This window comes from Phocoena phocoena, chromosome 14, assembly GCF_963924675.1.
Source record: "Phocoena phocoena chromosome 14, mPhoPho1.1, whole genome shotgun sequence".
Classification (NCBI taxonomy): domain Eukaryota; kingdom Metazoa; phylum Chordata; class Mammalia; order Artiodactyla; family Phocoenidae; genus Phocoena; species Phocoena phocoena.
This window is the reverse complement of record NC_089232.1, coordinates 89,091,913-89,105,767: the sequence shown is the minus strand read 5'-3', so window position 1 is coordinate 89,105,767 and position 13,855 is coordinate 89,091,913. Positions and strand designations below refer to the sequence as shown.

Here is a 13,855-nt window from a genome sequence, read left to right as displayed (position 1 = left end):
GTTAAGGAAAGACTTACTGTGGAAGCCGGCAGGTCCACAGTTTGCAGGTGAGCCTGCAGGATGGATCCCCAGGGAAGGGCTGCCGTCTGCTCCCAGGGCCGTGTCCTGCTTTTCTTCTCTTAAGTCTTTCCACTGATGGGGTGAGGGCTATCTGCTTACTTACTGACTTAAGTGTTCATCTCCTCTAAAAACACCTCCGCAGAAACCTCTAGAATAACGTTTGACCAAATATCTGGGCACTGTGTCCCAGCCAAGTTGACACATAAAACTAACCATCACAGACACCCAAGCGTGCTGAGATGTACCCTACTCGTTACAACAAATATTATAATTTACACGATTGAATGGGCTGAGTTTGCTCTTACAGAGACAGACAGAGCTTACTCTTTGAGTGCAGCAAAATAAACGGATAAATCATGTTATCCCACTGGGCGTTCGTCCAAGACTTAGCCAACTGGCAAGCGGACAGTCACAGAACCCAGCAGAAACCAAGCCCAGGAAGTAGATTTCAGGCTCTACCAAACAGATTGATTTTTGCCTGTCGCTTTTCTAACAGCCTCAAATCAGACTGCGTTGTAGTTACCACCACGGAGGAAATGGATCAAAAACAGAATCAACAAACACTGATACCAAATAGTTACCCTCCACCAAGACACTCCGGGAGCATCTAACCTAGAAGGCTTCCTACATACACAGATCTTGAGTTTTTAGGAAGACGGGATGTGCAAGCCAAGTTAATTACGGAATGACAACACATTTCTAGGGCGTAAGTGATGCGGTTTCGTCAACCAGGACGAAAGAAGTGTGGGGCAAATAATAAACCCCAAGGAACTTAAAAAGTGGATGGGTCAGAGGCGAGCCCTCAGGAAAGGTTCTGAGAGGAGGGGACACGAAATGGAGCCTTGTGAAGGGAGTAAAGGCAGACCTTAGCCGAGGTGGTCCCTCCTGAAATTTCCCCTTCGCTTTCATTAAGGGGATCCCACGTTGCCAGCCTGACCCGCCTCACCGGCCTCTCCTTGGCAGGGATGCTGGCACAGTCCTCTCCCCGTGCCCTGATGTCCAGACTTCTTATGGTCTCCCAGTCCTTTTCCAGTGAGGAATCGAGAAGCCTTAATGCAGCGCCCACCGTATGTAATGCACTGGGTTATCTCCAGCACCCAGGTACTAGTCCAGCAGGATCCTTGAAAGAACTGAGAAAATAATCACTCTGATCATTTTCTGTTGGGCTTCCCTCTCTCACAACCCAGCTTACAAAGGCTGCTAGACACGGAACTCTGAGAAACCACAGAAAAATGGGAAGAAGGCTTCTCTAAGACTAGGGAAAATGACGAGAAAGTTGGATTTTAAGCCAGTGCGTTCTGAGTTTAGGAGGAAAGAGGCTTGGGTCTAAGAAAGTTCTTCCCAGGCGACCTCCCTTCTATAACCACCCCCTCCCCTTGCTGGGCTTCCAACCCCACCCTGAACCACGGGGGTGGGACGGATTGGGGACAGGTCTGCATCAGGATAGAGGCGCACAGCCTACACCACAGACTCTGCCTCATGGCAGTGGGGTCCACACATCTCAGCACCAGTCCCTGACACTTACCAAGGACACCAGAATGGGGGGCGGGGAGGGACAAACAGACGGGCAGATGGATGGATGGATGGATGGACGGACGGACAGGTGGAAGGGCAGATGGATGGATGGATGGGCGGAGAGATGCGTGGGTGAGTGGATGGAAGGGGTGACACAGGCATTGACCTAAGAAAATTACACATCAAAATTACACGCACAAGGAAACAAATGCTCAGCATTAATATTTGGCCACCCACTGCCACGCCAATACCAACATCCCACATGTCTGAATAAGTAACAACGATGACTAACTGCACCCACTTCAATTGCTATTTTTAAAAGCTGAAGTGCCGCTTAGCTGGTTACGGATTTTTAGAAATATTGTTTCACTCCAGGAAGTGACAAGCCTCATCTAGGCTCTTCCCCTAAAGGAAGCCGTGACCAGGAAAAGAAGCATAAATGTAACCAGCGCCGCAGATGAGCCCGCGTTCCTCGGGTGAATGGCTCCCTCTCTCGCACTTGTCTGCAATCTCATTTCTTTCTGAGTAAAGAAATCTCCCGCCTGAGGGCCGTGTTGGCCTCACTTTTCCCCACAGAAGGGAACATATCAATCCAAACGTTGCAGGGGCAAAATCTTCCCATCTTTACCAATCCCAGCCTTTCATTTATTTAGAGTAACTCTGAATTTCCATTCACATCCTTAATTCTCAGCAAATAATTAACATTAGATCTGGCAGGAACGGCATTTTAGAAAAGTTGGGAAAGGCAGGAACTCGATTACGGAGCGTTTCCTGGGTCCCATGAAAGGCACCTTCTGGGTGCAGCTTCACAAGGGGAGTTTAGATGCTTCTTAAACACTTGGGCTTGGCCTGGGAGAGGGCACGCCTATCTAATAAGCACTGAAAACGAGCCTGGTGGTATTTCCTGTTTGCATCGCGAGTATCTGCTTCAATTAAAGGAGCCCTGGTGTCCTAGCTCTCTCCCGCTGCCTGTCTTCCCTCCTCTGGACTCCTCTGGTTCACGTCCGCAGGGTCAACAAACCCAGATGTGATGATAACAATAGCTTCCCCAGCAAAGCATCGACCAGGCAGGCTGTGTCAGGAGTTACACACGCATCCCCTTCCTCATGCCCAGGACGCCCCTGCAGGTGGGAAACCGAGGCTTCAAGGGGCGAGAACCCTGTCCAGGGGTGTACATCGGGAAAACTGGAACCAGCGCCCCGGCCGGGGCCGACCACACCCTGAGCTGCAGCCTGGCTGGACGAGCTCTCCTTCCCCCTCAGTGGGACGGGCATCTCCCACAAGGTCAGCCTCCGTCACCAACACCGTGGCTCTTACTGGCTCCGTCTCCCTGCCCAGGAGACCACAGCTTGGCCAAACCGAAGGCAGCCTTGTCCATTTCCACGCCCGGCACCTGGCCTGCAATGTCTCCACGCAGGCTCCTCCTGGCATGTCGCAAATAATAATTAACTACTTTGAACTTGACAGAACCTCAAAGGCAAGATAGTTTCTCCCCAGAGAAGATTAGACAGAGACTGCTAAAGGTCAGAAGTGTCCTGCTACTCTGGGGGGAACTGCCCTGCTCCTAACCAACCACGTAAACCCTGAGACCCCACTCCGAGGAAGGTCTGGGGTGAGCGAGGGGAGACTTTGCGGGGCAGGCAGCGCGACGAGGCCCCTCCCGAGTCCCCGTGCCCTGAGGTCACAGCGTCTCCACCCGGAAAACGGGAGGACGCTGTCCCGCTCCATTGCTCACGGATTCCAGATTTGAGAATTTTCCCAAAGTCGATCCTCGTGGTGTCTCTGTCACCATCGAGGACGGGCACAGAGATGACGATGATGTGTCCAGTGTCCTTTTCAGGGTCTATTTGGTGCCATGTTGCTCGCATTTTTGTGCCTTTTGTTGGTGACTCTGCTGTTTAAAACCGCCCCCGAGTGCGGTGCCGACGGGCTGTCCGGTCACGGGGAAAACGCGTGTGCGGGATCGGCTTCCTCCGGGCACGGGTCTCTGCTGCCCTGAGCTCCATGCTGATGAACCAACAACAGACGTCAAGTAAGGCATCTGTACACAGAAGCTCACAAGGCCGGGTTGTGCCTCGATCGATGGATGACAACAGCGCCGTGACCTGCGCCGGGCTGGGCGCTGACCCTGCGTCTCTTGGAAGCAAGGGTCCCGGGTCACTAACTCAGAATTCGCAGAGACTATGTAGAACACAGCCCTGCGAATAACGAGAATCAACCTTAAGCTTCACCTCCGCTGACAGAGATGGTGCTGAGCTGGGGCTCTCCCAGCCCCTCCCAGATCTCGGGGCCCGGCAGAGGCATCCAACCACAGGGCAGAGACCACACAGGAAACCGGCCACAGACGGGGTGGCCGGGACCCAACATAAGCCAGGCTGCGCTGCAGCCTGGGGAGGGGCCCACACAGAAGCTGGCACAGTCCTCAGGACATGCTGGCATCAAAGCCTCCGGAGAGAAAACCCGGGACCACCATCGAAGTGCGGCTACCGAGGGAGGGCGCACAGGTGCGCGTGCCATGTCTCCACGGTCAGGTGTGAGAGGCGCCCTTGGGGCCGTGTGCGCCCCGCGTCCTGCGGATGATCCACAGAACACAGCAGACGTAGATGGCTGATGGACAGATGGAGCGGCAGACATGGACAGACATGCAGACACCCCAGTGATTCCGTGTCCACGTGCGCGCACATGACTGTTTGTGTATCTGAGGGAAAGCCCGGCAGGTTAACAGTTTCCTCTAATGACAGAAATGTGAGTCATTTATTATGGTGTTCTTATTTGGATTTTCACATTTTTCTACTATGAACAGGTACAGCTTGCATAAAAATATTTAAAAATATGTTGTAGAAGAAGAGTAAACAGGACAGGGCACTGGAGTGGGTGAGGGGCAGGCTCCACAGCCTCCTGCTTGCAGCTGCTGGGGAGATGCTGCCCCCCCAAACCCCGCCCCCCCCGCCGGGGTGGAAAGGCTGTACCTCCAAGCCAAACTCCACCCACGATGACCACCCCTGCAGGGCCTTCTCAGCAGCCTGCAAATTTCCAAAAACCCAGCATAAACCCAAATATGCCTCGTCCTGGCAGAAAATCTGGAGTCAAGCGCTTGGCTTCTAAGAAACCCGACCGTGATCTACGGGTTACCGCCACAGGCGGTCCAACACCTGCCACGATACTTATACTGCGCAGCTCTCTGTTGAGGAGGAATGAGCAAAATTCTTGCTAGAAGAAGGAGATTCTAGTTTTTAACCTCTATTTACCCATCATGGCCCCTGTTACAGCCCACAGTGGGACCTAAACTAACGGGGGGCTGGAGCAGGGAGCCACCACGTGGCACAGGACACGGCAAGCAGGGCCAACACCTCGCAGCCCTCTCTGTTCTGCACGTGAGGGACCAGAGGTGCCCACATGCAACAGCAGCGCCTGGAGAGGACACAGTGAAGGCAGCACGGCAGCCACGCACCGCCCGTCCAGCACGTCCGACACTGCAAATGCAGTCTTCCTTCCCGGGAAGGTCCTAAACAACGTGCCAGAGCCCGCCAGGCACCAGGCTGGGACAGGGGACCGGTGCCCCCCAGGCAACGTGTGCACAAGTGACGTGTCCCCTCGGGGCCGTCGAAGGCCTGGACCCTCCTCTCGCTCACTCCCGCCTCCACTTCCCTGACAGCCTGGAGGGCCAGGGACCAGGACAGCAGAGCTACAGGGTGGACAGAGCCTGGGTCCCCAGGTCACTGGTAGAGCGCCATTACCTTAAAGGGCCAGACAGGAAAGGTACTGTCATGTCGCAACTACCCAGCTCTGCCTTTGGCGTCAGAAACAGCCGCAGCCACAGGTGGGTGAAGGGCGTGGCACGTCCCGCACAGATCAGCCTAGCACCCAGGCCACTGCCCCGCTGGCCGGGGTCTGCAGGCCCCGGGCTGAGAGCAGAGCCTCCAGTGACAGCTGCCCAGCAAGGACATCTGGCCTGGATTCTGTGTGAGGGAAGCGGGAACTCACACTGTTTTAAGCCGCCGAGACCCTGCGACCATTTACTAGGCAGCTGCAGTTGAAGTCCCCTGCCCGATACAACAGCCTTCCAAAGGCAAGTGGAGAACAGCGGGTTGGACAATTTTTAGTTTGGGGCATGTGAAAGCATTATTCTATTTGTTACTTTCTTTATAAGCCACACTGTTATAAAGTTGCAGAAGAATTTAATGAAGGTTTTACAAAATTACAAGAAGAGATGGGATAACAGGGGCCAGACCTCCTCCCCTGTCTGAAACAACCAAAAAGCTGACAAAATACATGAAACAACTGTTTTCAAGATACCGCGCACGGGTCAGCAATGGACAGGATCCCCGAGGGAGTGAAAACGAAGAAGGTGAGCACAGAACCGCCCCAGGTTGCTGCCCAAGGGACGGCGAGAACCCACAGGACGCAGACAGGACAGCTGGAGCTCCAGGGACAGAGACAGGACACCAGGGAGCCTGGAGCGTCAAGCGCTCAGCGCGGCTGTGCGTGTGAGGGCAATAAAGATCAGAGCAGAGATCAGCAAAACAGAGAAAGGAAAAACCAAAGAGAAAGATCAATGCATCCGAAAGCTGGCTTTCTGCAAAGGTCAATACAACGGAAAAACGTCTAGGCGACCGATCCGGAAAAAACGGGAGAGCAGACACGCGTTTCCGACATCAGGAACCAGAGAACGGACGTCCCTACACATCCTCAGACATTCGGAGGGTAACGGGGAACTTCACGATGGACGGCTGTCCCAGGATCGTGTGACGCGGCCGAGCTCCCAGCTCCCAGGGCTCACTCAGGAAGAAACTGTCCCCAACCGCCCTGTGTTTACTGAAGAGTTTGAGATCACAGTTTAAAACCCTCGCAGGAAGCCCAGCCCAGCCCGGGGGCTTCCCTGGGAAGCTGGAGCAGACCTCTAAGCGGCACTAAGCCGTGTGCCCCCTGCTCTCCCCTCACACCCGCTCTGGGAGGCAAGGTCTGCCCTGATACGCAAAGCAGACAAAGACATTCCAGGACAGGAGAACAAAGCCCAGAGCCCCTGGTGAGCACAGATGCAGTCATGCCCAGTGAGGCAGAACTCGGGACGAAGGGCTGCCAGGGGCGCGGACCCCGCGGGTGAGGACACTCCTGATTGTGGCGACGGCTGCACAGACCGGACACAGCACGGTCCCCCGAGCGCGCACCGCGAACACAAACTCCTGCTGTCCTGTCAGCGGACTCCCCACGAGGCTTTTGATTTTCCTCGGGGAAAATTCATCCAGACAGAGGTCGGAGAAGGGAATCGTCACTGGTTAAGCTTCCACCGCGGACCTGACCACAGAACAGAAGGGGACGAGCCTGCAAGCTGCCCGTGGGCCTCTGAGCTCCGTGGGCTGGGTGACAGCAGCCTGTACCCACCCAGCCGCCCTCCCGAGCTCCCCTGGGGGCTGGGCATCCAGACGCCAGCAGGCACCATCCCTCCGCAATGAGCTGGTCATCCAGTGGGCACCCAGCTCTGAACAGACCACCCTTCAAGGGAGGCTGACGGAAACCAGACAAGGCCAAGGAGAGCCCTGGGGGCACAGCGTCAGATCACTGCCCACCCAGGGTCTGCGGGGGAAGTTCTCTGCAGTCTGCGTCCCCTCGGAGAGAAAGGCAACAGTGTCCAGAAAAAAGAAACTGATCAAATCAGCAGGGATAACTGACCCTGTACCCGAGCCAAGAAAAGGGGAGCTGAGAATTAAGTCCTGAAACAACACACACATTCTTACTTAAACTTTTTGCCAGTTTTGATTCAGTCACGAGTCATCGCTGGACTGAGCGACCCCGGGATTTGCCTGTTTTCTGTGGGCTGGTGGCATCTGAAGAGAAACCAAGGAACCAGGAGAGGAACACGTGCGATTTCTACTTTTCAAAATTAACTTCAAGATAAAGGAAACATAAACTACTGGACTTACCAATTTAGAAAGATCCTAAGTTATCGATGATGTTATTTTAAACACCAAAGGGCATTCCCTCACCCACTGACACACGTGGGCTGAGTTCTGTGCAGGTGCTACAGGAGACACGTAGGTACCAGTTCAAGTTCAAGGCCGACCCCAGAGAGCTGCCGGCCAGCAGAGACATACAGTAATGCACGAAACGTCCAAATAGACTATTTAAGCATCAAATTCAGTGATGTTTAACTGCGTTTCAATTGAATTCACCCAAAACTGTATTTGTAAACAAACCACATTTTCTCGTGTACCCCCAAAAGCACGTGAAACTGTCACAATTCAAATGCTCGTTAAGCTGGATGCTAAGTTGAGAGACCTGACGTCTCGGGCACTGAAGGCCGGCAGCGCCCCGCCAGGGCACACGGTGGAGGGAGACGGGAGGCTGGGCCCAACTCTAGCCCTGGGCGCTGCCCTCAGAGCTTGGCCGGGACCCCGAGGCCCCCATTCCCTCACCACGGCACCTACTCCAGTTTCTTCCTGTTGGCAAGTGCCCAGGAAAGAGGTCGGCATCTCCAGCCAACAAGACAGAACCTCCGACTCAGCCGGCGGGAACCAGCACAGACGCATGGACCTTCCAGCGCTCACCCATTTGTCAAACACATGACGGGCCCAGCTCCGGAGACTGGGATGCTGTCGCTGTTCTGTTGACACCTGACCGTGGCACCTGTCCAGCCTGCCCCCCTGCCACCTCTTCTAATAAAATGCCCGCCTTCCCCCAGGCAAGGAGCCCTTCCCCGCTTCCAGGCCACGCGTCCTCAGGCAGGGCAGGTCCTGTCCTTAGCTCCAGGGGCCGCCAGGCCCGGGCCTGGTGGGCATGACCGCCCGCCGCCCAGGGTGTGCTGGGGACAGACAGCGGGTCTGTTCACACGATTCCCAGAACTCGGGCTTGTGACCGAGACACATCTCTTGCACTTAGGCCATCGGAAGGGAAGCCGACGACAGCTGCCGGGCGTCACCAGGCAGGGAAGCTGAGTCATAGCACTGAGGAGGCGGCCGGGACGCACAGAGGGGAGGGGACCGCGTCCAGGCTGTGGTGTCCACGCCCTGGACAAAGCCGGAGCTACCCCCGGATTCGGAGACACAGGGCCCCGTGTGCTTTCTTTTTACAACTACTTCCTTGACTCACTAATAACACAGTGGGGGGGGGGGGGGCTTCTAGCTGCCCTGCTGCAGTTTCCAAGGAAGTTTTTCCAGATGCAGCTTCCAAAGGCATGTTTTCAAGTGTAAAGTTGTGTCCAAACTGAGAACGGCCCCAGGACCACTCCCTGATGGCTGACGTCACACACAGCATCCCAGGTGGCCTCTGGAAGCTTCCTCGGGTCACCGAGGTCTCCCCTCTGCGCACAGCACGCTGGGTGCTCTTAAAGCCGTGGGCTCGGGACGCCGCAGAGTGGTCACCACCATTTTGGAAAACTAAATTACGAACAATTCAGATACTTGAAAAATGTCCCTCTGGGCTGTTTTGAGAATGAAGACTTCGACTTCATCCCAACAGGGGTCTAAGAGCAGAAATCTGCCTCAGGTAAGCCACGGGCTTCAGCTTAAGGCCTGTTGTCACGGCCTGCACGGTGTCCTGCAGAGACCGACAGCCAGAGGCTGCTTTGCTGACCTTGTGAAGCCTCACCCAGAGGAGGAGAGGCCAGCCCTGCCTGGAGGCCGAACGCGTCCCCGCAGGACGGGTGGCAGCGGGAGAGAGGGAACTCCCTGAACCCCAGGAAGACAGGGGAGGGGACGTGCAGCTGGCAGCCTGCCCACCTCCCGGCCCAGGAACGCTCCCTCCCTCCGGCCACCTGTAGGCCAGAGGCCTCACCTGGGCACACAGGGAAGCGGTGGGAAGTTGGATCCTCCCGTCGGCCGGCTTCCAGGAGCTCCAGTGGAGGCTGGTAAGGGGAGACGCTGTGCCTTGGGGGGCTAGTCCCCAGGGAGCACCAAGACCTTCTCCGAGTATGGGAATATGACCCCAAAGATGGGTGGTCACTCGCCCAGACCTCCAGAGGCACTGGCGCCCAGGGCTGGCCTCCTGCAGGGCCCCTCGGCCAGACACGCCTGGATGGCCAGTTGCCCTCATCACAGAGCCACAGGGCCTCCCTCCCCAGCACCCCAGTGGACCCGGGACCCCGAGAGGCAGGAACCGGAAGCTGGCCCAGGCCCAAACACACGGGTCAGCAGACATCGAGGGATCTGAGGACAGCTGCCCGGCAGGCTGACCACGAGCCCAGGGAAGGAGCTCTCGCCAGCCCCCGGCCCCGGGCGCCCTCTGACGCCAGGGCTTCCTGTCACATGGACGGCGGCTTTGGAGCGGCCTGGACCATGGGGTGGGAGCCAGCTTTAAGGAGGCGACCCCACGACCGCACAGACGAGGCCACGGAGAGAAGGACGGGGTCGGGGGTGGGGCGCGGAGGGCTCGCGAGGACTCATGAGGCGGGAGGTGTAGAACGTGTCGTCCCGAGAGGTCCCGGCGGAGCGGAGGACGGAAGCGGGCCAAGTAGATGGCACACCGCTTAGGTTTTAGCGCTAGCTGTTTCCTCATCACCGTGACAAACGTCTCCTGTAGCGCTGAGCAGAGTAAAATACTCAAAAACTAAAGTGTTTCTACAAAAGCTGAGCTGGACTGAGTACCACACCCGCTGGTGAAGGGACCAGCTGCAGCGCCGGAGCCCGAGGGCTCCAGATACCAGGGCGGCTAGAACACCGCTTTCTACTTTCCAGGGTCAAACCGGAATCACAGGACACTCTCAGACCATCATTTCTGAAGCCCAACCACGCGGCAAAACAGTCCACTCCCGGGTCCCACCTGGACACACCCTAAAACGCCCTGAGCAGGACACAAGTCTGATATGCCCAGAGACTCCCACTCAGTCTTTCTGGGGGGGGCCAAGGGGAGGGTCCCGAAAGCAAAGGGATGAAGCGATGGCTAGACGGCCCAGTTAAGTCTGGGGCCAGGTCTTCACTTACCCTCACATCTTTTAAGTCCCCAGTTGCCACCAAATCATTTTTTAAAAATAGAAAACAGCAGCAGATGCATGAGGGCAGAGACCTGGAGAAAAGCTGCGAGTGAACACTGAATGTTTCTGCACAAGTGGAACTTGTGACATGACTGCACCCCAACGAGCAGCCCCCCAGGAACGCGCCAGACTGGACCCCGGAGCCCACAGGCGGCAACATGGCGCCCCCCAGCTGGTCTCTCTCTCATCATCACCGCCCCGCTCTGTGTCCCCAGCTCCGGGGCCCCAGTCGGACCCCCTCCCACCAGGACTCAGTTCTTCCCCTGTCCCTGGTCCACAATGGCGGCGATGGGAGCTTCCTGCCCCTGCGCCTGTGTCTGCGCAGCTGTCAGCGGGGTCTGTGTCCATGTCGGTGATAATCCGCTTGGTTCTGTGAGGGATCTGGTCACCTTAGCACACCCTGCCCCCTCACAGAATCAACGAGACCACGCAAGGTCCTCTCAAAACATCTTTAAAAACTATAAAACCCCACGAAAGCATAAGGCCAACGAGGATTTCTGGAAATCTTGCCCGTTACCTATTATGTCACTTTCCCTGCCTACCCTCAGCTGTTTTACAAAACCCTATGAGGTTCTGTGGAGAATCTCGCCACCCGCAGGAGGCTGGTGGCTCCATTTCTGTTCTACGACAACCACATTTTAAAACATTGTTCTTTTTAAAAAGCCATTAAGATGTGAGGACAGAGCACAGTACGAGTATTAGACTGTGGCCAGATGTGAAAAATGGCTTCACGGTCCAGGCTTTTTCCACTGACTCACTGAAGAATTAAACGATTGCCTCCGGGACACCCTCACTTGGCCGGTTACGGTCCCCCTCCTCAGCGCCTGATGCCCTCCTGCTGGCCGGCCCTCCACACGGGAAGGAAGCCCGTGCCTGTCTCTCTCGGAGGAGCAGTTTCCAGGCTGCGAGGGGAGTCCCGCCGAGGACCCCGAAGGAAGCTGCCAGTATAGCCGGCGGCCACTAGGAGAGTGGTCTGTCCGTGAACTTTGTTTTAAAAGTAGGAACACTGACCGCCCACTTCCTGAATAGTCCACTCAATATTTTACAACTTTTGCAGGCTCTTCGTGGTGCCAAAGTACTCTGGCTCAGCCAAGAAAAGTGGAAACTATTTTTGGCGTTCAGAAGGGCAGCTGTAGGACGCTGAATACAGTCAGCGCCTGAAACGCAGGCTGCCTTTACAGATTTTGAAAATTCCTAATCAGAGGCGCAGCCAAATAGGCCTGCTGCACTCGGCGGCACCCGGGGCCGGGATCCTCTAGGGAGGGCGGGGGTCGGCCGGCGAGGGCACGATACGTCCTGCCAACCGGAGCGCCGGGTCTCCGATGGCACCACCTGGGCGCGCCCCGGCTGGAGATGAGGGCGGGGACGTGCCCGGGGAGCAAACCCGCTTGGACCCCGACTGTATCCACCCCCGGGCCGCCCGCGCTGCCCCGCAACTCGGGGACCCGCACCTCGGCGCCTCCCGGAACTCGGCCAGGGTAGCTCACGGCGCAGAGAAAGCCCCAGAGAACGGTGCGCCCCACGGGCCCCGGGACAACCCGGGCAGGAGGCTCTCGGCGCCCCGGCAGATGCGGGGACGTGAGGTCACGGAGGGTGCGCCACGGAGGGCCCCTCCCCGCCCCAGAGCCGGGACAGGGGGTGCCGCGCTCGGGGAGGAGGGGAAAACGGGGAGCGGGAACCGCCGAGTAGAAGGAGGGGGGAAGAGGGGGAGGGGAAAGGAAGGGGGAGAGAGGAAGCCGGAGGAGGGGGAAGCCGGGCCCCAGGAGAAGAGGGGGCCGGAGAGGGGCGGGATGGGGAGGAAGGCGAGCGGAGGAGGGGAGCCAGCAGGACCGGGCCGGGCAGGGCGGAGGGCTTTCCCCGGCGGCTGCCGACAACTTTCCCGTCCCTCGGGGATGCCGAGCTCCGAACAAAGGCGGCTCCGGAGGCGGCGCGCGCTGAGCTCAGGTCCGCCCCCCTCCCGGCCACGGAGGACAAAGGCGCCGCCGCGCGACCCTCCCCCCGGCCCCCGGGACCCGGCCGCCCCGCGCGCCCAGGTCCCCGGCGCCCCGCCGGACTCACAGGATGGAGGTCTGCGGCGCCACGGCGGGCACGGCCTCCAGCAGCAGATGCATGCAGCGCACCGTGGTGCGGAAGCACAGGCAGCGGCTCGGACACCCGTTGCCCGGCTTGGGGGCGACCGCGGCCAGTGCCCCCCAGCACGAGCACAGCACGAGCGCCAGCAAGCAGGGGCGCGCGGGGCGCGCGTCGCGCACGGCCATGGCCCACGGCGCGCGGGACGCTCGGACTCTGCGACCGACCGCGAGGGCCCGGCGTGTCCAGCGCCGCCGGCTGCGGCCCACGTCCCAGCTGCGCGCGGGGGGCGGGGGGCGCCAGCTGTGCACATGCGCGCGGCTCCTCCCCGCCCGCCCCCTCCTCCCCAAGGGCCGGGGCGGGGCGAGGACCTCCTGCCGGGCGTCGGGCCGCGGCGCTGCCCCGGGTGCGGAGCTCAGGTTGGGCCCCCGGGTTCCAGTCCCGGGTCTGCGCCCACGACCGGAGGCCTCGGCCAAGTTGCTCCGCCTCGCCTAGCCGCCGTTTCCACATGTGTGCAGTAGGGGTGGAGGTTGTTTTATAACACACGTTCGCAGTGCTTAGCAAGCTGCAGTCAGGATTCCAAGCGCTTGCTGGAGCCCTCTCTCTGTCTCTCAGTCTCCCTCCCTCCCTCCCTCCCTCCCTCCCTCCCTCCCTCCCTCTCTCTCTCTCTCTCTCTCTCTCTCTCTCTCTCTCTCTCTCTCTCTCTCTCTCTCTCTCTCTCTCGCCCGCTCCTCCAACTGTCTCTCTGTCTCTGTCTGACTTGTACAAACACCCCCTGCAGCAGGATCGGAGCCAGGGGTCGGAGCCCGTGAAGCCTGTTAGGCACCCACGTTGGGCACTGCTGCCGCCAGGCCACTGTTGGGAGCGCAGAAGACGTTTGCGTAGAGGCCTGGGCGCAGGGCTCGGCCAGGTGGACACTCAGTGTCCTTTAGTTTCCTCTTTTGTAGCCACACCCGGGAGAACCCCACCGGGCCTCCCCCAAGGGGGCCTTGCCTGGGGCCACCAGAAGACGCAGGGGTCGGTGGGAAGGAGGGGAGGCAGTCCCACGTTCTTCTGTCTGTCTGCAGCCCCATTCTGACACTTCACTCTCCAGGATCCAGGCTCTGCGTGTAACAGTTGAGGAAGTCCAGGCTGTCCTGTGTCCAAAGACACATGATCACCAAGTCCCAGCGTCAGAGAGAAGCCTGGGTCTGTCCTGACCTCCACACTGTCGTGTGACCAGGGGGCGTTCTACCTCAGGTATGC

General features: G+C 58.2%; 1 protein-coding gene across 1 annotated transcript in view; it reads right to left on the bottom strand.

The window, feature by feature from the left end:
• PXDN (peroxidasin) overlaps window positions 1-12,798 on the bottom strand; it is a 63,498-nt gene extending 50,700 nt beyond the window's left edge. The window contains exon 1 of the mRNA XM_065891098.1: window positions 12,599-12,798. Coding sequence (XP_065747170.1) covers window positions 12,599-12,798 — 200 coding nt within the window. The remainder of the gene's footprint in view (window positions 1-12,598) is intronic.
• Window positions 12,799-13,855: the final 1,057 nt, after the last annotated feature.